The 25,533-nt window shown below is 41.9% G+C and overlaps 1 protein-coding gene across 5 annotated transcripts in view; it reads right to left on the bottom strand.

Annotated features, from left to right (window-relative positions):
- trps1 (trichorhinophalangeal syndrome I) overlaps window positions 1-25,533 on the bottom strand; it is a 116,749-nt gene that overhangs the window by 36,060 nt on the left and 55,156 nt on the right. For all 5 annotated transcript variants that reach the window (XM_019254815.2, XM_019254814.2, XM_019254816.2 and 2 more), the window contains exons 5-9: window positions 22,765-23,371; window positions 22,209-22,423; window positions 21,566-21,764; window positions 21,211-21,466; window positions 15,683-16,505 (exon numbers count right to left, since the gene is read on the bottom strand). In XM_019254815.2, coding sequence (XP_019110360.1) covers window positions 15,683-16,505; window positions 21,211-21,466; window positions 21,566-21,764; window positions 22,209-22,423; window positions 22,765-23,371 — 2,100 coding nt within the window. The remainder of the gene's footprint in view (window positions 1-15,682; window positions 16,506-21,210; window positions 21,467-21,565; window positions 21,765-22,208; window positions 22,424-22,764; window positions 23,372-25,533) is intronic.

The raw sequence follows: 25,533 nt of genomic DNA, 5'->3' as shown, positions 1-25,533 counted from the left end.
CGAATGTTTGGTTAGTTAACGTTAAACGTGATGAAACAATCACCAAATTAAGTTCTGTTTCTGTTCTTCGGGCAGAAATGCAGTTTTCTTTTAGCCAATAACAATATGTGAGCCAATAGTTTACTTTGTTAACATAAACATACAACAGAAGCATTCAATCTTAAAATTAATCACTTTGATTTTTTTATTTAATTTTATAGTTTAAAAGAATTATACTGGATAAACACACTAGTGGAATGAAGACACTATTGTTTGTTTCTTGTATCGTGTGTCATAAACACATCATTACCAATATATCTGCAATCAGCTAATATTGGCTTATATGTTGGCCTACGACTGATCTGATTGAGCCGCACAAACTGACTTTTACTTCATTTGCACACTTACTTTTGATTAGAAATCTGTAACATTGTCAAACATTTACTAGTTATAGGAACCAATGACATCCATCATTAAAAAGGAACTAAAAAACAGGCAGCATGTTTGTATGAAACAGGATCTTTTTGTTCGATTTCACATCCTGAATATGAGTGTGTCTGACATTCCAAAGGTTTGATTAATACTGAAGGGAGATATTAAGAAATACTGTCAATCACTGTCTCCTAAAGACTCACCTCTCTCTCTCTCTCTCTCTCTCTCTCTCTCTCTCTCTCTATGTGTGTGTCTCTCTCTCTCTCCCTATGTGTGTGTGTGTGTGTCTCTCTCTCTCTCCCTCCCTCTGTCTCTCTGTCTGTCTGCCCTCTCTCTCTCTCTCTCTCTCTCCCTCCCTCTGTCTCTCTCTCTCTCTCTCTCTCTCTCTCTGTCTCGCTCTCTGTCTCTCTCTCTCTGAATGAATCGTTCCTTGTCTCTGAACTGATGGAGCGATAAAGTTGGTTTAAACAGCCGTAGACACACCGGCACACACTGCCGAGGCAGGAACATGTGTTTTACATCAAGAGCTCCCAGCTATACAAGAGCTAATGTTACCATCTGTGTGTGTGTGTGTGTGTGTGTGTGTGTGTGTGTGTGTGTGAGAACAGGAGTGCAACATGTCTTTGCAATCTCCTATCAGCTTTTAATCTCCATTCAGCAGAGAAGGGGAAACAGAGAGAGAGAAAGAGAGAGAGAGAGCCACTCAGTGAGCGAAAGTGATAACCACTCAGTGAGAGAGGGGACACAAAATTACAAAATGATCCCGTATCTCTCCATCCTCCCATTATTCATTTTGTTTTGCAAGGCTCCTTTGCTTTTTCCCTGCCTCGGGGAGAGAAGGGCATAGCGAGCAGGAGTCGTCTACTTTTTATGTAGACGTTTTACATGTGTGTGTGGGTGTGATTTAATTTTTATTGTCTGAAAATACTGTGGGAGTTGACGATTTTCATTTTGGATTCTTAGGTTACTTAGGAGGGCTGCGTTGCAGGCAGCAATGTCAACATTCATTCCTCACTTAGTGCTTGCTTGGGACTCAACAGCTATTATTTAGCTTGGAATGGTTGACTTGCTAAGTTTGTTTAGACCTTCCACAGTATTGTTGCCGTCCAATTTGCAAACGCTGCAGCCTCCGTGACGTACATGTTTGTTTTATAGACGTCTCGGAGAATCGTCTGTCCAAGAAAAATAGCAAGTGGACGCAAGAATAACACGCAAACATGGAAGTTCTGCATGTCAGAGCTTCTTATCCGCTCATCAAGTGATCGTACTAGTTTAGCTAAAAATGTTGATCAGAAAAAAAACACACAGACGCAGGAAATAACATTTCATCTAATCCTTTCGTCTGTATAATGACTTTTACAGTTTTTAAGATTCCAAGCTAAAGAAACACACAAACATTCACACAAAGAATGAATCCTTAACCTTGGACATCACAACATTAAAGAGCTTACAAACTGTCCAATAACAGCACATCAGAGTTTTTTTGGTTGCATTTGGCCTTAAACTGGATCACCGTTTATTGCTCAGACCAGAAAATGTGATTTGTACTCCATAATGGAGCAGGTAAAGTTTGAGTTTCAACATCAGTTTAACAGGTGTAAAATGCTGCCGGGCTTACTTAATCATGTTTAAACAGATTGGAAACACTACAGAGGGAATCCGTGGGAACTGTGTAACAGAGAAGCACATTCTTCTCAGTCTAGTCCTCCAGTCCTGGGGTAGTTTTTATGTTTCACCCTCAAATTATCCAACTATATTGAAAAGATGGTTAAGTAGAATATTTATGAAGCCTTAAACAAAGTCATATGGCAGTGGTTTACTGCATACGAAAAATCCAGATGATACGCTGTTAAAACTGCATGACGCTGTCTCTTAAATACTTTCCTGTGACTCAGTGAGCACAGACATGCTCTAACCAGCACCTGCGATGGACCTGGAAGACTTTTTGATATAGAAACACAGATCAGAAACAGGAGAAATATGGGCTTCATTCATATTATTTTCATTCATTAACTAAGTCAGCTGATGTCTACCATACATATAATCTGACAGCGTCACATTTATCAGTCACAAGGCTGTTCTCATACCAAGAATTTCGAAAAACGGGGGAGACGAAAGTCATACGCAGCTATAGATTTACAATCTAGAGAAACTCTGTCATATAAAGACAACAGACCACACACACCACAGACAGAGAGGGAGGCAGATAGCATCTCCAGCTCAAGCATAGCTTGGCAGATAGCGGGCTAACATAGCAAAACACAGCAGACAGGATACATGCTGATGTTGCAACACATCCTGTGACCATCGATGTGTGACTTGGGGGGTAGAATCTGAATGGAGTCATAACTATTTTTCGCTCTTCACGTGTTGCATAAGCAGGTCACACATTTCCACCAATGCAGAATAGTTGGCACATTGGGTGGGACTGATTTTGATCAAGAGTAAAGGTGGTCATGTTAAATATGTTTTATTTTGTCAGAACAGCGCGATTGAGAAGCTCTCTGAATCTGAATGATTCAACTAGACTTGGAAAGGAGTCCACAAGTGAAATGGCTTCAGATATCATGTAGTGGGAGGTCAGGAGAACTCCTCTACAACATTTAAGCATTATGCATCACAATAGTATTCAGCTTCAGAGGCTCTGGAGGCAGATGTGAGTTACTGCTTACTCTTGCTTACTGCAGAAACGCTGATTTTGAATACTGGCCAAGTCTGTGTGTATGTGTGTGTGTGTATGTGTGCATGCGCACACTTTCAGACCTTATTAGGTTGTACTTGTGGTGATGCTTAACCCCACTCAGAGCTTGGCAGCTGCTCCCTTTTCTCTCTGTCCGCCTTTATTTCTCTTTACTCGTTCACCCTGTGTCTTCTCTCTCATCTTCCTGTCTTTGTCGTCTCGCCCTGCTTGCTTTCTCTCTCTCTCTCTCTACTGCTCACTCTCTTGGTGGTCTTGGTGTAATGTAACACTTGTTTCCTGGTTGATCTGCAAATAGCAGGATTTAAATAATGGTGATCTTTCACATATGTTCATCTGTTTGCAAGGTGTGTGTGTGTGTGTGTGTGTGTGTGTGTTTGTAAACGTCATACTTAATTCATATATGTGTGGTTGAATGTAACTTTTAAAGTTAATTTTAAAGTCTAACTTAGAACCACAATGTAATTAGTGCTTTAAGACACCATGTGGCGTTTTTACCCACTAGTGGCACTATGGAGCCATGTTTGTAGTCCGAGCAAGCACTCGTTTTCTTTGTGTTCTACATTGATTTCACACAATTCCACTAAACGACAGTTGGTGGTGGTGGTGGTGCCAAGATGCAGCGATGCACCAACAATGGCTAAAAAGAATAAGACACCTGCAAGTAAAAATAAATGTAAACTATTGAAAATTTGCCATTTAGTTGTTTTATCATAACGAATTTGAGTCAATGTCTTTGTTAAATATAAAGGATATACACAAAATAAATAAAAACAAAATAAAAACATACAGAATGTTAAGCAAACTTTTATTTGTATGCAAGAAATTTTCCACAGTGCACCTTTAAATTACTTTTAAAAGGAAAATTCCAGTTTGTTCCACTTTTTAAATTATTCCTAAAATTCTTATTTCTGTAGGTTTGGCTATTATTAATACAATTATGATAACACTGTAGCCATCAAAGTAGCTGCTGCAAACTAGAAACAGTTTAATCAGATAAACTCCTTTATTGAAAAGGTTCATCTAAAAGTGAGCGTAACTGAAATGTCAATACCTTCATGAAACAGGAAAACTGTCTGTGAGCACTAACTTCAACAAGTAAGGTAGGCTAAAGTTGAACCTGAAGGCATGTAAGCTGATGGATGTTTAAAACGGACAGTTTGAGTAATAATTACAGGTAGAGGTTTGGCTAACCGCGGGCTGTCAGCTCATGTTTCTTGACCTGTCATTGATACTGTGACACTCTAACATCTCAGGAATGAACTTGATGAGCTGGTGTAGTGTTATGACGACTGATCCCAGCTGTAATAAAGTGAAATTATCTTTTATATGAAGGAAAGAAATTTAACTCTTCCGCTTGTATTTTTCTGTCATTCTCCTATTTATCGTCAGCCCAGTCTACGAGTCTCTTGGTAGCATCGCATGTTAAAGCTGCGACTCTCAGGTCTGTAGCTTTGAGAGAGGAAGAGAGAGGGAGAGAGAGAGAGAGAGAGAGAGAGAGAGAGAGTTGTTCTTAATCAGTGAGCTGTGTTAGATCAAAGGAATAAAATGGATCCACTTTCAGAGAGGATTTTCTCCCTAAAATGGGTTTGGTTATCTCGGTGACCTAAACCCAAAATGCGGGAATAAACACGAGGCTGAAAGTGGATCCTATCAGACTTGGCTTAAATAACAGAAGAATATCCTGTTACAGTTAGAAAGATGAATCATGGTTCAAACATTTCTGAGAAGAGAGGAGATAACAGTGTTGTAATTGTGCTGATCTGGTGCGACTAGACACACAAGGCCAGTTGCTATGTTTTTCTCTGATGGGAATCAGACACACGATGTGTGTGTACTTTGTATGATCTCCTTTTCATAAGATATATCCAGACACTCATGTTTATGCAAACAAATCAACTTCAAAATCAAAAAAAAAAAAACTGAAAAAAAACTGCTGAAGGACATGTGAGCACAGCAATAGTTCAGAATGATACACACACACAAACACATACCCACAGGGGCATGTGTGCACACACCCATTGTTTGGCTGCACCTGGTCTATTAAGGAACAGGATAGATGGGACTAGGGGACCTGACTGTGTGAATGTTTGTGTCAGAGTGTGTGTGTGTGTCTGTACAACCTCAGAAGCCAAACATCTGCAGCAATGACGCACCTTCAAGCAACAGCGCGAGTAACAGTACACACACTCACACACCATGCAAACGCACACACACAAATTACGCAATTATTAAACCGATGTTTAACAGCTCACAGTACTCCCTCTCACCTTTCGTCTCTCTCAGTGTAATCTCCTCTCCATTCCTTTCGCAATACATCTTCTTCATTCTTCCACTTCTCTCAAAAGTATTTTAAAATGCTGATGAACATATTTGCGTGTGAGTCACATGCACACAGATCTTTAACTAAAGCATGCGCCAAGGAAAACACAATTTCAACCAAGTGGATAATCTAGTGTGACAAGTTTAAACACGTGATTAACTGCCTGTAATTAGTTGGTGATAAGAGTGTAGAACTCAAAAGACGGGCCGAAGTCAGCACAAATATTTAAATATGTGCAGGTAAAAACAAAAAAAAAAAAAAAAAAAAAAAAAAAAAAAAATCACTAAAAAAGCGACAACTTCAGAACGACTTTTGTATTTCTGAATATAATCAGAGCTCATGCGTCAGAATGTGATTTTAGACAACATAATATGCTGCTGTGGCTCAGGAGGTAGAGCAGACAATCCCCAGCTCCTCCAGTGTGCATGTCGAAGTGTTCTTGAGCAAAATACTAAACCCCAAATTGCTCCCGGTGTGTGAATAAATGTGTATGAATGGTTAGCTCCTAAAAACTGATGAGCAGTTGGCACCTTGCATGGAAGCCAATGCCATCAGTGTATGAATGTGTGAATGGGTAAGATATGTAGTGTAAAGCGCTTTGAATGACCCAAAGACTAAAAGGGCACTATATAACTACAGTCCATTGTTTAGTGATTTATGTGGCTGTTTGTTAATTTACCACTATATCATTACTGCACTGTCTTTAATCAGTCTTCAGAGTCCTCTAAAATGAAGGCAGTGTTCAGGCCTGGATTTCGCATTTGACAATATAGAGAGAGAGTTATTAAAGGGCTGCGCAATTTGATATTGAGTGAAACTGAAGAGGCTCATGTGGCTTACTGTCAGTTATTTTCATTCCATCAGTGTCACAAATTCTTACAAAGTTTCAGTTGTCAGTCACAGTTTCCGTGGAATTATTTAGGTTTTCATCCCAGCTTCATTTTGAGCACACGCTTAATTTTTAAATGTAGTAAAGCTCAAAAATGTCTGTTCCTCTCAGGAAGAGTCTCATCTCTGCTGTAGGTCAGAGAATTGGATGTAGCCTTGCACCTATAGATGTACTGAAGAGGCAGAGGCTCAGATCCCAAAATACAACTTGAGCAAACTCTCTCTCTCTACGGCTCTCATCAAAACTTCTTTCTGTACAGAACGAACAAAAACAAGCCTCTTACTTCACAACCAGACTGTAATGTCTTTAGCATTGGCTCTATCCGCTGAACTACACAGGACCACAGGAACACAATACAAGTCGATATATACTGTGGGAACAAACAAGTCTGTGCTGAGTTGTGTCGGGTCCTGTTGTGTTGTACAGCCACGCACACCGAGCGAGAGAAAGAGAGAACAAAAGAGAAATAGTCTTAGGGTGAAATTGGGTATACATCATGCCAGTGGAGCAGAATTCATAAACGCACTCGTGCTGAAAACACACACGCACAAGCACACACCATTGAATTCCAAATGAGTGAAGACCTCACAGGGGACACGGGAGGGGAGACAGGGAGGAGTTAAGTGAGAGACAGACGGAGGAAGAGAGAGAAAAGTGATATATCCTTCTCGAACTTTCACACCCGATCAAGTATGCACGGCACTGTGAATGTGTGTCTTATAAGTTTGAGGGTGGGGGTACGTTTCCACGAAGTTACAAGTGAAAATCTCCGCTCTACATTCCATTCACACACACGCACACGCACACACACACACGCGCGCGCGCGCGCGCACACACACACACACACACACACACACACACACACACACACACACACACACACAGGGATGGGACACAGTGTTGCACACGCACGTGCCCAGAGCCATATTGCTACTTTGCCAAGAGGGCCTTGGATCGCCAAGGTTGCCATGGCATTGCTCACTCCCAAACACACATACACTTTCTCTCTTTGTCTCCCTCTCACTCTCACTCTCTCTCTCTCTCTCTCTCTCTCTCTCACACACACACACACACACACACACCAAAGAAAGGTGTGACTAGATGTCCTAAAGTGAAGTGGATTAAAGTGTCAAAATGACTGGTCGAGCCAGTGTGCGTGCATATACTGTATATGGTTGAGTGTGTGTGTGTGTGTGTGTGTGTGTGTGGGCGCCAGTGTGGGTATGTGCCTATGTGATGTGAATGTGAATACGGCTGCTGCACTTTAAGATCCTTTGCTAAACGTGCTTTCCCTTTCTCGCAGTGAAGGAAGTGTGCTGCCGCGATGATGATTCCTGTCGCCCGTAATCAAACTTGGCCCGAACACAAGACAAAGTAAAAGATGTTGGATGTGTCACGAGGGAGGAGAGATGGCAGCAAACTAAAATGTGGGTGGGAATGCAGATTGGATTAACTGGCCCTCTTATCATTCATTGTTTCGCTCTTGTGGTTTTGGCAGGTGATCTTCGCTGTGCCTCCTTAGAAGTTTAACTTTTTTTTTTTTTTTGCCTCGCATGACGTGACAGTTCATGTCTGTGTTTCAGCACTTATTAAAACTACGAGACACACTTTTCTTTAGCTGAAATGCAACGTTTCTCCTCAGCTAGGCCTAATGTATAGAAAAGAATTAAAGAAAGGAGATGGAAATAGAAGAAAAGGAAAAAATCTAAACACCAGAAAGTCTTTCAGCTGATATATTAAACAGATGTACATTACTCTTCATTAGGTGTTTCTGCTAAGCAGGGCATTTTTCTACATTATAAGGCCTAGAAACACAGACTGATAAAAACAGAGAGATGTCATTTGTCAGTCTACTTTCAGTCGTTAGCTGGAAGCGGTTTTACATAAACTATTCACAATCATTTTCTCCAACCTCTTTCCTCTTGTTTGTCAAATGACATCAGTCGCTCTTATGAAGGCAGCGGGCCTGATTGTGTGAAGGAACCTTAGATTAAAAGAAGAGAGGATGGAAGGGAAGGAGAGACGAGCCAGGAGACAGAGGAAAAGGGAAGGCGAGCAGGGTTTTCAAATTAACTATTGGTCAGGGGTCAGATGGACATTTAATCTAACCAATCAGCTTCCTAATTACACAAGTGCTGCCAGAATGGTGTAGCCAATGCATTTCTGTGTGTGTGGAGTGTGTGTGTGTGTGTGTGTGTGTGTGTGTAGCTGGCTAGCGTTGCGTGTAGAGGTCTTGTTGTAGCAAACTGATCATCTGGCCTCAATATTGGTTCCATGTGTGAATACACTTCTGATGCACGCACCGATCCACATGTGCACGCACGCACACACACACACACACACACACACACACACACACACGCCTGTGGTGAATTGCTCCCACCTTACACACAAAAAAAAGAGAGACAGAAAGAGAGAGAGGGAGAGAGACAAAGAGGAACATACACTCGATGTGCAAGTCATGGCAGAAAAACACTGAGAAATATAAAAAGAACACACATATACGCACGCACACACACACACACACACACACACACACACACACTACTGGAAGTGTGTGTGTGTGTGTGTGTGTGTGTGTGTAAGTTGATTGTAACAGTAATTGATGTAAACGTCTAAATTACAGCTAGGAGCTAAAATAACCACTGTGTTTTACCGTTGCCATGTCGACATGATGAAAAACACCTGGTTGGTTCACTGGCGGGGAGGGTGGAACATCTGTGTCATGGCCAGCTGAACCAATGAAAAGGCCGTGTGTGTAAGCGACATGTGTCTGAACCAATCAAACGCTCACTGGAAAGAAAAGATATCTGAATAGACGGCATGTTAGGCTCAAGTCAAACTAATTATATCAGATTACATGATATTACGAGATATAAACGACCGCATCATCCAGAAAAAAATTAAGTTGGTTGGTTCTGTTTTTTTTTTTTGCGTAAATGCATTTCAGATGAAGATGAAGATTCTTGTATAATCATGCCTAATCTGGAGGCTGGTGCAAGAGCTATCTCAATACTCTAAATGGTTTTTCCTACTTTGGCGCCAGATTTGTGCGGTTTGTCAACCGGACAATCTTCAGAGTGCCAGCGAAGTTTAGACAATCACAGGAAAGTGTCTTTAAATACTCCACCGATCCCACAAGGAATACTGTAATTCCTCGTCTTGCTGCCCTCGCCTCCTCAGGAAGGTCAGCGACCCAGCGGCAGTCCTTGAGGAAATAAGGATTCAATGTCTCTTGCTCAAGGACACTTCAGGAGGGGATTGAGGCCGAGCTTTCAGTTTGAGGGACATCTGACTAATCACTTCACTAGCCCGCTGCCAAAAAAGTAACCCAAAGAAAATCCACGCTGCCAAATCCTGGGATTTTAAAGTCAATCTAGTGTACTTTTCTATGGCTGATGACTGACTTTACACTTTCGGAAGTGGTGTGATGTGGTAAAAAGTCAAGTTTCCCAAGCAGGTTGAGAAGGAACATTTGACTTTTTAGGGTTTTTTTCATAACTGAGTCGGAATCAGTCAATCAGAGAATTCAAAGCACACTTGAAAGCAGGATTAACATCCCGACACGAGCCAGGATACAGTCAAGTAAAATAAGCTACTTCTTGATTAGTGTGAGCCAAAAACGCCAAGCTGTCACCTTCCCACTACGCATGTTGTCAGCTGTAATATGTGTGTGCGAGCATGGCATGTGTGGAATACCCAAAATGGGTCTAAATGTGGTTGAAATGGTGTAATTTGTTTTTCAAGCCAAATGTAATATTCCTAGCAGACAATGAGGCTGCTGTGGACTGTCACACAGCGTAAAGCCACATGCGGGTCATAACTGTGACACACACACACACACACACACACACACACACACACACACACACACACACACACACACACACACACACACACACACACACTCCTATTCAAGCAGATACACACATATCACACACACGCACGCACGCTGATCTACCAGTATTTCCACAGACAGACACACAGGTCAAAATTACAGCAAACAGGTTGTCTGATTATGTTTCTGTTACACTAAACACAGCCTGGATTTTATACACTAGTCACACACACACACACACTACCACACACACACACACTTTTTTTTTTCTTTCCAGCGTGGCTGTGTTTATTTGAGTCTGTGTCCTGATGGGAAATGTGACTGCTACACAAACAAACTGAACAGCCCAGAACAGACAACTCTGTCTGTGTGTGTGTGTGTGTGTGTGTGTGTGGAGAGGGAACGAGTAGAAGTGCTTGGTGAATATCAGTATGTCCTTCCCTTTTTCCGACACACACGCACACACACACACACACACACACACACATACACACTTACACGCTAGAAAGAATAAAGACAGCACTCTTCATGTTTTCAATAGAGCTTGTATATAGGATGCTAAGAGTCTTTATTGGAGCCTTCTCATCTTTATCTGGATGTCTGTCGAAAAGGCACCTTTCATGCTGCTACACTGATGCTTAATGGCTGCTGCAGCCAGCAGTTTTTTTTTATAGCTGAGTCATTGACATGTATGGCTTAATGGCACATAAGTGGTCTCATGGCAGTGGCTGCATTGTCACACAAAGTCTTCCACACCAGCAAATAAAGAAATAAAGCAACCCGAGGACCTCTAGTCATGACTAGAAAGTGCCGTAGACTGTATGAATAAAAATCAATGTAGTATCCATGACGTCAGCCTTCGCTATCTTGACAGTCCTAACTCCACTGGCTCCTGGCTAATCCAAAAAATGGGCAAAGAGGTAGAGCGTGGGTGGAGGTGAGGCGGGCCAAATAAAGTCTGGTTACTGAGACTAGTCCCCTGAACAGGCCACGCTCACACGCACGCATAACTTCAAGCCTTATTATAATTTGAAGAGGTGACTGTATAGAAATTCACCCTCAGTGAACCAGGCTGTAAACATGTTTATTTCTGATGTGAAGTTGGACATTTAAACATGGGGACTTATGGAGACTGCCTTGTTTTTGGAGCCTGCCTCAAGTGGCTCCTTGAAACTGCCGTTTTTGGCACTTTCATATTGGCTTCACTTCAGTCATAATCAGGATTGCCTGATTATGGCTTTTTTCACCGTTTTACAGTTGAAAAATAAACCCGTCAGAGCTCTCTGACACTTCTTAAATACTTCAGATACGTTCGGCATTCCTGCGCTGCAGTTTTTCCTTACTTAACGGCTGACTTGATGCGATGACAGCATAGTATCTGCGATATCAACTGATCAGTGAGTTTCATAAGTCAGATTGTCACCAAAAGTTTATCAGTTCTTTCTTCCCACCTGAACAACTTTTCCAGTCTTTGAAGCAAATCTCTTTATCACTACATTTCATTTTTAAGAGCACTCCCCAAGGGATGTTACATCAAAACGTAAAAACAAAGGAATGGGCCTCCAGAAGAAACACTGCGAGACATGAAAAGCAATTTGAAGTGGTTGGCTTTATGAGCTTTGAGTGGGAGTGCAAAGGGCCAGGAAGACAACATTCAGATAACACAGCAGATCAGTTAAGGAACACAATTTAAAAGTTAAATCACTTAAGTTTGTCCTTTTTTGTCTCTAAAAAAACATTAAGCACACACACACACACACACACACACACACACACACACATACACAGACTTGAGCATGAGCTCCATAATTTCCTGTAGCGGATATAAAGTAATGTTAAATTATCAGCACGGAAAAATAAGTTCAATTCATGCTTTAATTTCCTTACAACACACACACACACACACACACACACACACACACACACACATAGAGAGAATGCAAATGCACACACACATCGCACATAATTAAGTACACAAGCAGTGGAAAGCACACACAGCCACACAGACAAGTGTGTGCGCTGACACGAATGAATTACGCAAGGAAAGAAGGAAGAAGGGAAACAGAGTGCAAAGTAATGAGAGCTTTATGGAAATACAGCTCTCTCTGTGTGTGTGTGTCTCTTTGTGTGTGTGTGTGTGTGTGTGTGTGTGTGTGTGTGTCTTTTAAACATAATTAGCTCCGTTGGGCAGAAATGTAAACGGGAGAAACTTTAATGAAACTCTCCTCTGATCTGCTGAAAGCACACATTCCCGTTTATCTCTCTCAGTTCGTCTCTCTATTTTCTGTGTCTGTCTCTCGACTCGAATGGAATTGAATGTCACGCATGGGACTTTTAAAACCCCGAAGGTTCACGTTTCAGTACTGCATTATGACCACATAAGATGAACACAATTATATTGTGTTTGTAAGGTCACATCCACAATTTCTTCCTCTCCCTACTTGCATCCATTTATCTACTCCTCTCTGGTGTCCTTGAGGTGGAATTCCCTTTGAAAACACAGTCTGGAATTTATTAGATGGGCCTGAATTTTGGTCGATTCGCATACGTTTGGGTAGATTCACATGTGTTCACATATGTTTGGCTCAGAGGTGGACCTTTCTCAGCCCTACTTAACTCAAAAAACCACCATTACTCAAAGTCTGTCTCATTCCATTTATAAACTAAAACATCAAGCGAGCTTTTACTTTAATTTCATCTCTAAAGCTCATAAGTTTTCTATCCTTGCTTCATGCAGTCAGTCAAAACGTCAGAAAATAACATTTCAGACTGAGAAAATGTCTTCAATGTAATAAATCACTATGAAAACAAAGCCAATAGCGGGGCAATGTCTCAACACTGTGCAGCAATTATAGATCAGCCCTTTCAAAAGAATATATTCTCTCCTCTCTACAAAGCAAAAAGCCTCCCGTACTAGAATACTAAGAACTCAGATTGTGTGTGTGTGTGTTTGTCTGAGTGGGTGTTTGTGTGCAAGAAAGCTTTTGTGCATGTGAGGTGTGTATTGATCCCTGTGTATCAGGTGAGTTGTCCTTTGAGGAAAAGAAGGGAAATGAAAGAAAAAGAATGAAAAGAAAAGGAGAGGAGGGACAGATCGATGCAGGGGAGAATAGAAAACACAAGTGAGGATGAGGAGAAACACACACACACAAACATATACATACACACAGATGCAAAACCGCACACAGAACACACACACAGACACGTGTGTTCCAATGAAATATGACTTTGTCCATTTGTTTCTGCTTCTGTCTCCTTTTAATCCATCGCTTCCTCCCTACAAACTGACTCCCTGCATCCTTCCATCACTCATCTTCCTCCTCCTCCTCTTCGCCCTTCAACCCTCCCTCGATCCACCCTCCCCCCTCCTAGCTCCTCCTCACTACTTCTCACTTGCCATTTACAAAGAGTCAATTTGTATTTTGGGGCGGATTCACCTTTTATAATTCAGACTCTGCCCTGTTGCGTCAAAGGCCGCATTTAAATCAAACTAAGCGTGTGTGTGTGTGCGCACGTGTGTGTCCTTAAGTGTCAATATATATATGTGTGTGTGTACTAAGCTATTTCAGATGATCCTTTGCATTAGTGCCCCTCCCTTACCCTGCCCAGTGATGAGTCAAGCTCAGCCTGTGTGCATGTGTATGTGTGTGGTATATTTGTGTGTGTGTGTGTGTGTGAGAGACGTGTCAGTGCACGCCATGGAAACTGAGAATAAATATTGTGCAGTGAGAGGAGGGAGAAAGATAGCAGCAAAGGCCATATCTTATGAAGCTATTAAAGTAATAAGTCATGTTCAGTTTCTCCTCTAATAAATTGTTAAACTGTTTGTCTCTTTCCCCTCTCTTCAGCTTCTCTTCTTCTCCTCACCTTCCAACACTCACTATCTTTCTTAACACATTAACTCCTTAAGGCGCCGATCCTCCAAATCAGACGGCGGATGTGGTCGGGGCATACAGTCCACATGGACCCTAGTGGACATGAAAAGTATAATTTGAGCCTCAACCCTTAGTGACTCACTGATGGGTCAACCATTACAAATTCATGACCTGCAGCCAAACTAACCGACACAACTATTTTTAACTGCAGCGGAGATCCCAAAGTTTCCAGAGATACCAAATATTTACCTGATTTGGGGGAAGCACATTTTATTGAATGGTGCAGCCATTAAAACCTAATGGTAAACACTGCATACACCTTAGGACATGTATGATACTGTCATCATATACGTGGAAGAAGATGGTTCTTATATTAAAGTTTGGTAAATATGTTTCTTTGCTTTCTTTCCAGGATGTAGATGAGAAGATCAATCTTGAGCTAGAGGGACACTGTTAGTTTAGCTTAACATGGATATGCAGGAAGCAGTGGGACACAGCAGCTCTGGCTCCTTCTAAAATAAATAACCTGGTATAACTTGTTGGAGTTGAATGTTAATTACTCAACAATTTTCTTGTGCTCTGCACTGTTATCTCTGTCTGACTCTCCCTATCTTCCGCTCTTCATCTCAGTTTTTTTCTTCCCCTTTCTCTCACGCATGCACTCGCTTTCTGTCTAACTCTCTCACAGACACACACTACCCCACCCACGATAATGAGTAAACCTCTTGCTGCCCCACCCTGCCCAGTCGGCCAAGTTACTGCCAACACCTCTCACACACACACACACACACACACACACACACACACACACACACACACACACACACACACACAGACATGGAATAGACCAGCCCACAACTTGTACAAAGAAGCCATAGACTCAACTCGCATGCTGATATGTGCATACACACACCACCAACACCGCTCTCACACTCAATAATACCACTTACATAGAGCCATGTCAGTGTCCGGGAACCTAGTTCATGCATGCATGCATGTGCAGGCACACGCGCGTGCACACACACACACACACACAGTTCGGTCTATTCTGATCTAATGTGATCATAGCCAATAAGCTCTGCGGCGCTGGCAAACCACAGTGTGTTCCTGCCAGTCCATGACATCACTGCGAAGTGAGGAGCATTATGGGCCACAAAGTAGGATGAGGGAGCTGACTGACAGGTGGTAACCATGGGAACTGTCAGTTTGCCTCCACGTTGCCTTAGCAACAGGCAAGTTTCTCAGTGTTGTGAGTTAAAATTTAATTTAGAAAAAAAAAAGGAAGATGAATACAACTTATGGGAAAGAAAATTATGTCATGGAAACACACACACACACACACACACACACACAGCTCACAGAGATATGAACACACACCATCACATGGGGACACACAAACATGCTATTAGCCAACGTCAATCTGCATAAGTACTCTAAATATAATGGAAGCATTGCAGGTTTCCTTAAAGCTTCTCTCTGCATGAGTTCTAATCTGAATCGAAGGAAACGTAGATGGAGGCGTATTGATAGGAGCACTTTTACAACTAATAGTCTCAGCAGGTAGGATCTGGCTGTAGATGTGTAGTTAGTTAGAGAATAAGGTGAATGTAAGAGAGAGTCAGGAGGGTGTGCACGTGTTCCACCTTACCCGTAGCAGAGACTGGGACTCCTCTTTAGCTGCTCCTTTCGTCTCCTGTCCTCCTCCTCCTCCACCTCCACTTCCTCCTCCTCCTCCTCCTCCTCCTCCTCCACCTCCTCCTGTGTACTGCTGAGGGGGCATCTGGATCTGTTTCTCTCCTCCACCTCCAGTGGCTCCTCCCGGCCTCCCTCCTCCGTACAGCTTGGCATCTCCCAAAAACGACTTGTTATCTCCCAAAAAGGACTTGGTGTCTCCCAGGTAAACCATGCTAGGTGAGGCCACGCCTCTTTTCTGCTGCGAGGCCTCATGATTGGCTGAAACAAATGACAAAGAGAGAGGGGAGGAGAAAAGAGATGGGCTCCCAACTCCTGTCCCTCTTTCTACCCCTCTTTCGGGTCCCATTCGCTCCTTGGGCACCCAGAGTAAACCGTGGGCCTGCTCACTTCCTCTTTCCCCTAGTCCTCTTGTCTCCCCAAGAACCCAGCCTTTCTCCCGCTCTCTTTCTTTCTCCTCACCTCCTTCGCTTTTTACCACCCCTCCGGCCTCTTCTCTGCCTCCCTCTGCCAACCGTCCCTCAGGCGGTGCAAGGGAGTAGAGGAGGCGAAGATCCCCTTTGCTTTCTTCTTTAATGGCTAAGGTAGAAGGAGCTGAGCAGCCATTGGCTGAGAGTGTTAACGAAGGCGTCAGTGAGGTGGGTAAGGAGGTCGTTGTCAATGAGTTTAATGAGGGAGAGGATTCATGACAGTGGGCCGAGTTAAAATGGTCGAGGAGGGCTGACGAATCGGGAGCCGTGAAGTCGCAGCGTCGACAACGGCAACACGCGTGGACACGCCTGCAGAGAGGAAGGAAAGAAAAGGAGCGAGTGAATGATCCAGAAATAAAACACTAAAGTAGTATAAAGTAGAAAAGTTAATACTACAACATGGCCTCTTGAAGAACAGACGTTGTCATTGAAGGTTATCTTTAATGTGACAGTGAGTCACACTGAAGTCAGAGCAGCAACCCTAATGAGACTGAACATGCAACTGAAGATTTAAGTAACTGGTTTTATTTTCATTTGAGAGTCAATTCATCTTAAATTCCATCAGTTTAAAACATAAAAAGCATTTCCACTCACTGTATATGACATTTAAAAAAAAAAGTTTTTCATTGATCAGATTTTAAAGAAACTCCCTGAACTGACTAAATGTAAAGTGCATTTGCCCCTGCCTGATTTCCTCCAAACCACTCAGGTAGAGTTTCACCGAGCCTTTGGCCAAAAAGTGACTCAGTGTTCCACAAAATCACACTGAATTAGGACAAAACTGTGAGGAATGTAAATGAATCTGAATGACGAGAAATGAATCACCCATCAACAAACCACCTTCATTTCCTGTTGGCAAAGCCCTGAATGACCGGCGACGCATACGATACACAACATGAGGGATTTTCCTGGCTCAGAAAACAGTTTTGGTGCTTCTTGTGCGGGCCAACGAGCAAAATCAATCGACCATCTATACCAGAGAACTTGGACTCCTGTTTGCGGTGGGCCTACAATACGCAGCTGCTTTATATTTAGGAAAAATATTAACTAGCAGCTGTCAAAATAATCATAAAGGAGCGAGATAATTTAACAATTCAGACCTGTCATTCTTAATTAAAAGGTAGGACAAAGATTTATTCACTTATTTCACTCTCATCTCACCCTAAAGCAGCAATTTGCCTTCTCATAACTGCCATGCTGTAATGAGAGTGTTTTATTAAGAGTGGAATAGAAACAGAAAAAGACCATAAACAATCTTTCTGTACAGCTGACAGGTTTTTGCATGATTGACAGGGACTGATATGGTAATGACATATCTACTCCGTCTTCCTCACTTGATCCCTTTCTCTGCATATACTATCTGTCTTTGAATGTCTATAACTAAATCTAAGAAAATAAATGAAGAAAATAAACGCTCTAGCTAACGACAGATTTAAACATTATCTCGAGTGGATGAAAATGATGCAAAAAACGTGTGTGTGTGTAAAGAATACCTTGTACCTACGGCTCTTAAATGTCTCCAGATGCTGAACAAAGACACAGTGGCCTCTCTGTTTGTCATGACCATACACACACACACACACACACACACACACACACAAACTGACTCCCTGCTCTGACTCATTTACTTACTTGCTCTGTCACTGTCTTACCCTCTCAAACACACACACACACACACACACACACACACACACACACACACACACACACACGATAAATGAAGTTTGTATCATTTATTCTACACATGTACTGGTCTAATCCACCTTTACTCTGAACACTGTCAACAGCTACATCTGTCTCCCATACATTGAATTAAATGTTCCCATGGAAAATGCATTTAGTATTGATGCATAAAATCCAGCCTGAATGCCTGGGTTTTATGAGCTGGCCTTACATTTTTCTAGAGAACTAAAAACGTAGAAAAATAAAAAAAAATTCTTTCAGCTCAGTTATTTCTTTAAGAATATGAAGCTCGCATCACACAAATTTCAGGAGTTCATTGTGAAACTTGCTACATAATTTTTCCCAAAGGGGTATTTATTTTTAAAAGGACAGGAAAGATGAGAACTTGAAAAGATCTTTTGAGAAAGCAAACTTATCAACTTGACAAGAATAGTCCAAGAAGTCTCTAGCTCTATCCTCTATTGTAGTTTAGAAATGTGCAACAAAGGATATCTTCCCTAGCAACAATCTCAAATCAAGAATATGTGATGCAATCGCTTCCCTCTTTGAAACTATCTGATGAGAGCCAATTTAAAGGCATGTGTATGCATATGGCTATTAACTGCATATGTAAGCAAAGGGGATGCACATCGCACACATTTGTTCTTGCTTATGTGCACCTTATGCTGAGAGTCTGACAAGTTTTACTCAAAAGCCTCTCAAATAACAAGTTTGCATTTAGGGTCACAACCCCTACATGCTCTGAGGTCAACACACCCCCACACCCACACCCCAAATGTTAATAATTATAGGGTGAACAGTATTTTTGCAATACCAATTGTTTAACGTTCTGTTTGCATCTTATTTTGAAGCCCAAAGAGTTTTAACATGAAGCACATTCTCAGCTTTCACAATAAAAGCATATGTTACCAAGCTCTTGGCGGTTTACGTACGGTTCCTGCCTTACGGATGTCAGACGGTGTTTAGGGTGTAAAAGTTATGAGGCAGACTGATCAGTTTGTTTCAGCCTCAAACACTGTCACCCTTTTTTTTTTCCCAAGCACCTTATAATTAAATCCTGAATTTTGTTTTCTAAAACTTGGCCTTGGAATCCTTTTAGGTTTGTGCTGATTTTAGTTTTGGTGTGAAACTTTCTGGCTTTATTTCAGTTTTATTTGATTTGAGCTCCGAGATTCAGAGCTTAGATTTTGTTAAGGACGTGAGTGGACTGTTAAATCTCCTCCACACTCTCTTTCTCTCTTTGTCACCCTCTCTCCACTTTCCTTTTCGCCCTCTGTTTCTTTGTCGTTCACTCTCCTTCCCTCATGCAATCTCCTCTTTTTTTTTCAACCCTTTCTTTCCATCACTCCATCCTTTCTTCACTCTTTATATCTCTCCCTCTTCTTCTCTCTTTTCCCCCTGAAATGAATCAAACTTTTTTAATCTCTCATTGATTTTTAGCAGAAATATTGCTAAGATGGTTCTGTCAGACTGTAATTTTGTGTGTGTGTGTGCAAGAAAACAAGAAAAAGTAACGTGTGTGTAAGTTTGTTTGTGAGTGTATATCAAGAAGCAATCCAGATCAACAACTTAGATCAATACTTAAATAGCCAAAAATGTTTCACACTTCTCTCAGACTCTGTCTTTCAGCTACAACTTTCCCACACCACACCTCTCTCTCTATCTCTCTCCCACCCTAACTTACTCTAGTTTTCTCTGTCATTTGCTGGCGCTGTCACTGAAAACCAAATGAACATGTGTGTGTGTTTGTGTACACAACAAATTGGAGTCTAGTCTGACCTATCCAGGCTTTCAGACAACTTTGACGCTGAAATTATGGCTTATTTAGCATGTGCACATACACATATGCTGTCTGCAGAGATTTGTATATGGAAGCGAATTTTTACTGTTAAGACAAAAAAAGTAAAAAAAAAAAAAAAAGCGAGAAAGAGAGATAGTTGGTAAAAAAATCTAGTAGTAGTTAGAATTGTATGGGAAGTCCACTTGTTTTACAGTCAAAGTGTGTTTAAAGGTCTTGGGAGTAGTACTGTATAGGTGAAAAAACGATGTATAAAGCCTTTTGTGGCTCCAGTTGGAGCTGTGCGGAACTAGAGTAATTTTATGTTAAAATCTGAACAATCTGGTAGTGAGGAGGAAAGAAGGAGCTTAGCAGACCTCTGCAGCCCGCTCCTCATTGCTGCTTGAGGCTAGAGGCTTGAGGCGACATTGGTTGCTACGACTTTAACACATCCGAATTACATTGTGGGTAATAAAAGTGGAGAGTTTTAACAAGAAAGAGGAATCAGTAGAATAATAAAAAAAAGATCTATCATGTTCTGCTGTATCAATTTTGCTCATTAAAAAAGTCTATCGTGAGTTCAGCCGTAATGTAGGAGAGCTCACTCACAGGCTTTGTACTTGTATTAGATTTAATATATTGCAGAATAAAGCAGCACATTTAAATAGTTTCACAGGGCAGCGATATCTTCAGAAGGCGCTGATGGAAATGCTGCCTGTTTAAATCCTTTCTAAAGGCCGTCAACAAAAAAAGATTCTCACAGTTTCATGTCTCAGAGTAGATGCCAAGATTAGATTAAGTTCTTAATAACTCAGCAGGTCAAGGGACCTGAAGCTGATCTTGTCATGTCAGAGGAACTGAAAGGCACACTTTCATCTCCTGATCACTTTCAAAATGAGTTTCAGATAGAGAAAAAAAAAAGGCAAACAGAATCTGAACTAACATGTATCTGGACATACAATCAAGCAGATATCAGTGAAGCTCAGCATACAGCATCTGGCACAATCTAACCTATTTCCAAGGAGCATGGAAAAAAGGTGTCACTGTACAACATGTTACAAGGCAAAAAGAAGGCAGTAAGTCAACAACAAAAAAACACAAATCTGTGAAGATCAATGAGTCACTTCCAAGTCTGAATGGTGTATTTTTTTGAAACGCTGCTGAAAATCAGCTTTGTCAACATTTCCCAGTAAGCTGGAAATAAAAAAAAAAGGGGGGGGGGGGGGGATGTGTAATGCTTTATCATCTTTCCGGCTTGATAATGGAATTTTTTTTTTAAATATTCAAAGCCATCCAGTTACTGGAACATTTAGTCAGAAACTCCACCTGGAATATTGACGGTTTTGTTAATACTTTACTGTGCTGACTAAAAGACAGACATCCTGTGTATCTTAAATCTTTAAAGCTTTATACCCTTCCATGACTCAGAGTCAATAAAACCCTGTATACAACCATATGGACTGTACTTATATAGCTATAAATAAATAACATATAAAACTAATTAATAGTATTTAATCAATGTTATCTGATCGCATCTCTCTCTCTTTCTCTTACCTGTAGTGTCTAAAAATCTCTTCTTCCACTTCCGTGATGAAGTGACACTTCGTACAAGAGTACTCCCTTTCTCCTCCTCCTCCTCCTCCTCCTCCTGCTCCTCCTCCGCCCTTGTCTCCCCCAACCTCATCCTCTGCCTTGACATGTGGTGATGCCCCCTTAAGGTTGATCAGGGTGTGGCAGCTTTCGTAGTGTTGGAGCAACACATCGATGTCGGTGGTGGCGAACGCACACTGGTCACACAAGTGGGTGACGCCTGTGGATCGGAGGAACAACCCAAAGACGAATCAGGTGAAAGCAACAAACTGGAAAATATTCAGACAAAATACTCGAGATGAAGAACACATTTGATTACCTTGTGTGACAACAGGATGGGCGGGGTTAGAGGGGTGACATGTCACAGCGGGGTCACCTCTAGAATTCGGAGGGGTCACACTGGGTGAGGTGGCGGTGGCAGGCTTTGAAGTGACGGCGTCCTGCTGTTTGGTGGACTGAGGAAACTTGGTACAGCATTTAGGGCAGGTGGGCTTCCGACAAGCGAAAGGGTGAGACACCTGTTGAGCAAAAGTTTAGTGAAGAGAACAGAGCTTTGCGTGCTTCAGTCATTACAGACAAAACTGTGCATATACAGTAAATTTAGACTGTTTCCCTCACTTATATGTGTGTTTTTGTCTATGCAAGCGATATCAAAGGGTACCAGTGTGAATGTGCATCATTAACTGAATGATGCCACCCTCAATTTCGTCCTTTTCGCATTTTAAACAGCTGCAACGGCATCGTTTGGCAGCTGGCACAAAGGAGGGAGGGGGAGTGTGCGTGGGTGGATCAGGGGAAAGCAGGGGAATTTTAACTAGGCTGGAAATTGGAACAATTATCTTTACACTTGTTCACATATTACATTTTATTTTCTTGTGCTTACAGAGCGCTTTTCCTTCTAATTGCCAAGCAAATACCAAAACACCAAGCAAATAAACATTTCAATATTTCATTAATCTCACCTCCCCCAGGTGTTTATGCGGCTGACAGAGCCCCTGCGGACAGTACATGCAGTGCTGAATGCAGCACCGGTGGATGGAGTGGTTGTGCTGGTAGTGCAGCAGTAAAGGCGCTACCACGATCACGTCTGCACTGTGGGCCATCGAGTACCGGAAATCACACAACTGACAGTTATAACTGGTCACGACCGCTTCTGAATCACTGCTGTTTGGGTCTCCTAGGAAGCAGAAAACAGAGCAAAGATCTGTTAAATAAAACAGTGTGATTCTTGGTAGAAAAACAAGGGCATGTCAGAAAAGAAGTGAGCAGGGTCAAGTACCATCAAAGCACTCAAAAGAAAGAGAGGAAGGGGTTAAGTAGTACGTAGTACTTCAAACAGAAAACAGGTAGAGGCCAGCTGAGTTTCTGAAGAACAAAGGCAGCAGCATTGTGCAAGAAGAAGTAAAAATCATTAGACTGCTATTTAATTTTTTTTTACGCTTGATCATTAATCTTGTGCTCCATTAGAGTAACTACCTTCTCCACCACATTTCGCCATACTTTCTCCCATTTAATTACCTTGGCTGGTGCTGGACGGGTTGGATGATGGATCTTTGCGGCTTTTGGATGCCATGTGGTCTCCTCCTTCTCTTCTACCTCCTCTCTCCCTCTCTCTGTCCATCCCTCCAGGGTTAGAGTTGTTGGGGCTCATAGTACCTCCCGTGCTCATTCGGTGTCTTTGTTCATAGTGCTCTAAAAGCTTCGCTGAGCCCCCTGACCACTCACAGCTCCAGCTACAGAATTTACACCAATAATACGCCTGCATGGCATCTCGACCCGGCTCCCCTGTCCAGCTCGACGTATCTGAACATGCCCTGACTGGGATGGAGTAGCCCACCAGGGAATCATCTTCCGCTCTCACTGCGACCCGCTCCACCCTGTCTAAGATCTGACTCCTTTCCTTCGTCTGGTTGTCGTGTGTTGACAGGTTATTGTTGGCCAGCAGGGGCGTGCTTGGTGGAGTTTTGACTTTATTTGGATGCAAGGACAGGAAGTGCTGTTCAAGTTCTAATGAATTACTGCCCATGTATGTGAAGTTGCAGAATTTGCAGCGAAAGTACTTAGTATTCCCCTGGCAATCGGAGGTCTTGCGGCCAATCCCAATTAGCGTGCCACCCAGCGTCACCTGTTGACAGGCAGAAAAGAGAGAAAAAGACATCAAGATTAAAAATCTATTTGAGTCATTCGCGTTATGGATGTCAAAATACTTTTAGCTAAGATCTGACAATAAATCCCTTATCAAGCAGTTTATCTCGCAGAGCAAAGAGCTCTCTTTTGTTGGTTTAAATGACAAACATCACCAGTTGCAGCTGTAGTTAAATAACATACTGTAACCTATGGATTCCAGCAGTCACGGCTCCATGACATTAAGGCCTCAGCCGCATTTTGGTCCGTTCTTCACGCAGCTTCATACCCCACCAGGGTTTCAGAAGCTGAGCATTTTGCCCACTAAACTTTGTTAACTTGCTCAGATTTGGCCACTTTTCCTTGGTTTTTGTGCTTCTACCATGAGCAAGTAGGCTATGTAGATCAACAGTTTCCCTTTTTGGAAGTTTGCAAAGGGTGTTGAAACTGACTGGAACCCTTACGTCGTTCCTGTGTCTGACTCCTGTGCTGCTTGACACGATCGGTCGTGCCATTCGTCAAAAATGTAACAGCCACATATTCTACCACAGAGCGCCGCTTCTGTAATGCACAGTGGTTTTCTGGTGAAAGCACAATCATTGCCTAGTGATTGCCCGCAATCAGCTCCGCCAGCCATGGCACAGCCGAAACTCGTCATGCCTGTTAGAATTTTGGGGTAAAAATAATCTCTGCAACCTGATGTCTAGAATCGTGTGATCACGATTTGTGATATAAGACAGACATCCATTGGACTTTTTGTAGTTCAAGAAAATGTATCTAATTTTTGGGCTGTAGCTTCGGGTTGTGAACATTCATTAGCAACTCAAACTGTAATGTTACTGCTGATTGTTTGGTACGGTATAACTCCCTAACCCTCACCAATAATTTGTAGTACTTACTAACAGTTATTAGACATTAGACAATAGTGATTGAATATTTGATAATGATCATAACTGTACACATTTGGGTTCACTGTATTCATCATCATCATTTTTAGCTCCTATACAGCAGACATTTGGGAGACACGTGACGCAAGCTTTAAACCACAGAGCTGTGCTGCTGCAAATATGGAAAATTATGCCTCAGCTGCTCAGGGTACTTACAAATGCAATCCATCATTTTTTCTATGTAACTGTAGGCAATTAAAAAGGCTGCCGAAATTCTAACTAACTGACCAACAACATATCTATCAGACTCTAAATGTAGGATCCAATGTTTGAGGCCAAGATTTTACATCACTGAGCGAGCAACCTGACACTCGTCTGTTTTTTATTAGGTTAGCCCTCGACTGTAGGTGATTATAGTGCACTGCTGGCTGTATTGGTGAGCAGGCAACCTGGCAAGTCTTCCAGTGACATTAGACTTACTACTGTACAATATGGATTTGTCTCTTTATGGATCTGTGGTTTGATGCAGACTGTTGGCAGTTGTAATGGAGGTTTGGCAAGAACAAAATGCATTTGCATTGCATTTTAAGTGAGCAAAGATGTATGCCTTTGGATTTTCTTCATATAGGAGGTACTTAGCTTGATTTTTTTACAGCGCAGATGTCACTGAGCATGCATTTTGATTTCAGTCATGATTATCAAACCATTGCATTAACTTTGTATTCATATTTTGGACTCTAAACAATGGGTGTATTAATTCATTCATTCTTATGCAGGTCATCATTTAGTGCTTCAAATTCAGATTTCATTTTCAGAGAATAACACTGTGGAAACTGCTTTCCTTTTGCAATTAAAATATGGTCATTAAACCTCTCACTGTCTCTTTTAGCAGAGAGGACAAGGACAAATAATTTATATTCATTAACAGCTATAGCCTGAGGAAGAAAAAATGTCAGAAAAAGGGCAAACTAAAGATCCAGAGTGAGACGGGAAGACTAAACATTTAAACATGCTGCGAAACGAGCAAGAGGAGCAATTTAAGAGGCGAGGTGGTACATTTCAGCTTCGCTGAACAGAATGAAATCAGAAGGCTAAATGAGATCTATTACCGCGTGTGATCTCACAACAGCAATCATCCAATCATCACATCCCACGGACCATGCCCGGGCAATTAGAGAAGAGCCAAACATCAAGTCATTTTAGCAAGCAGAATGGACAGGAGGACACAAAGGGGAATATGAAGGGAAGGGGAGGGAGAGGGGAAAAAAAAGAGGCA

Source organism: Larimichthys crocea, chromosome XIII, assembly GCF_000972845.2.
Source record: "Larimichthys crocea isolate SSNF chromosome XIII, L_crocea_2.0, whole genome shotgun sequence".
Lineage (NCBI taxonomy): Eukaryota > Metazoa > Chordata > Actinopteri > Sciaenidae > Larimichthys > Larimichthys crocea.
This window is presented reverse-complemented; position numbering and strand designations above follow the sequence as displayed.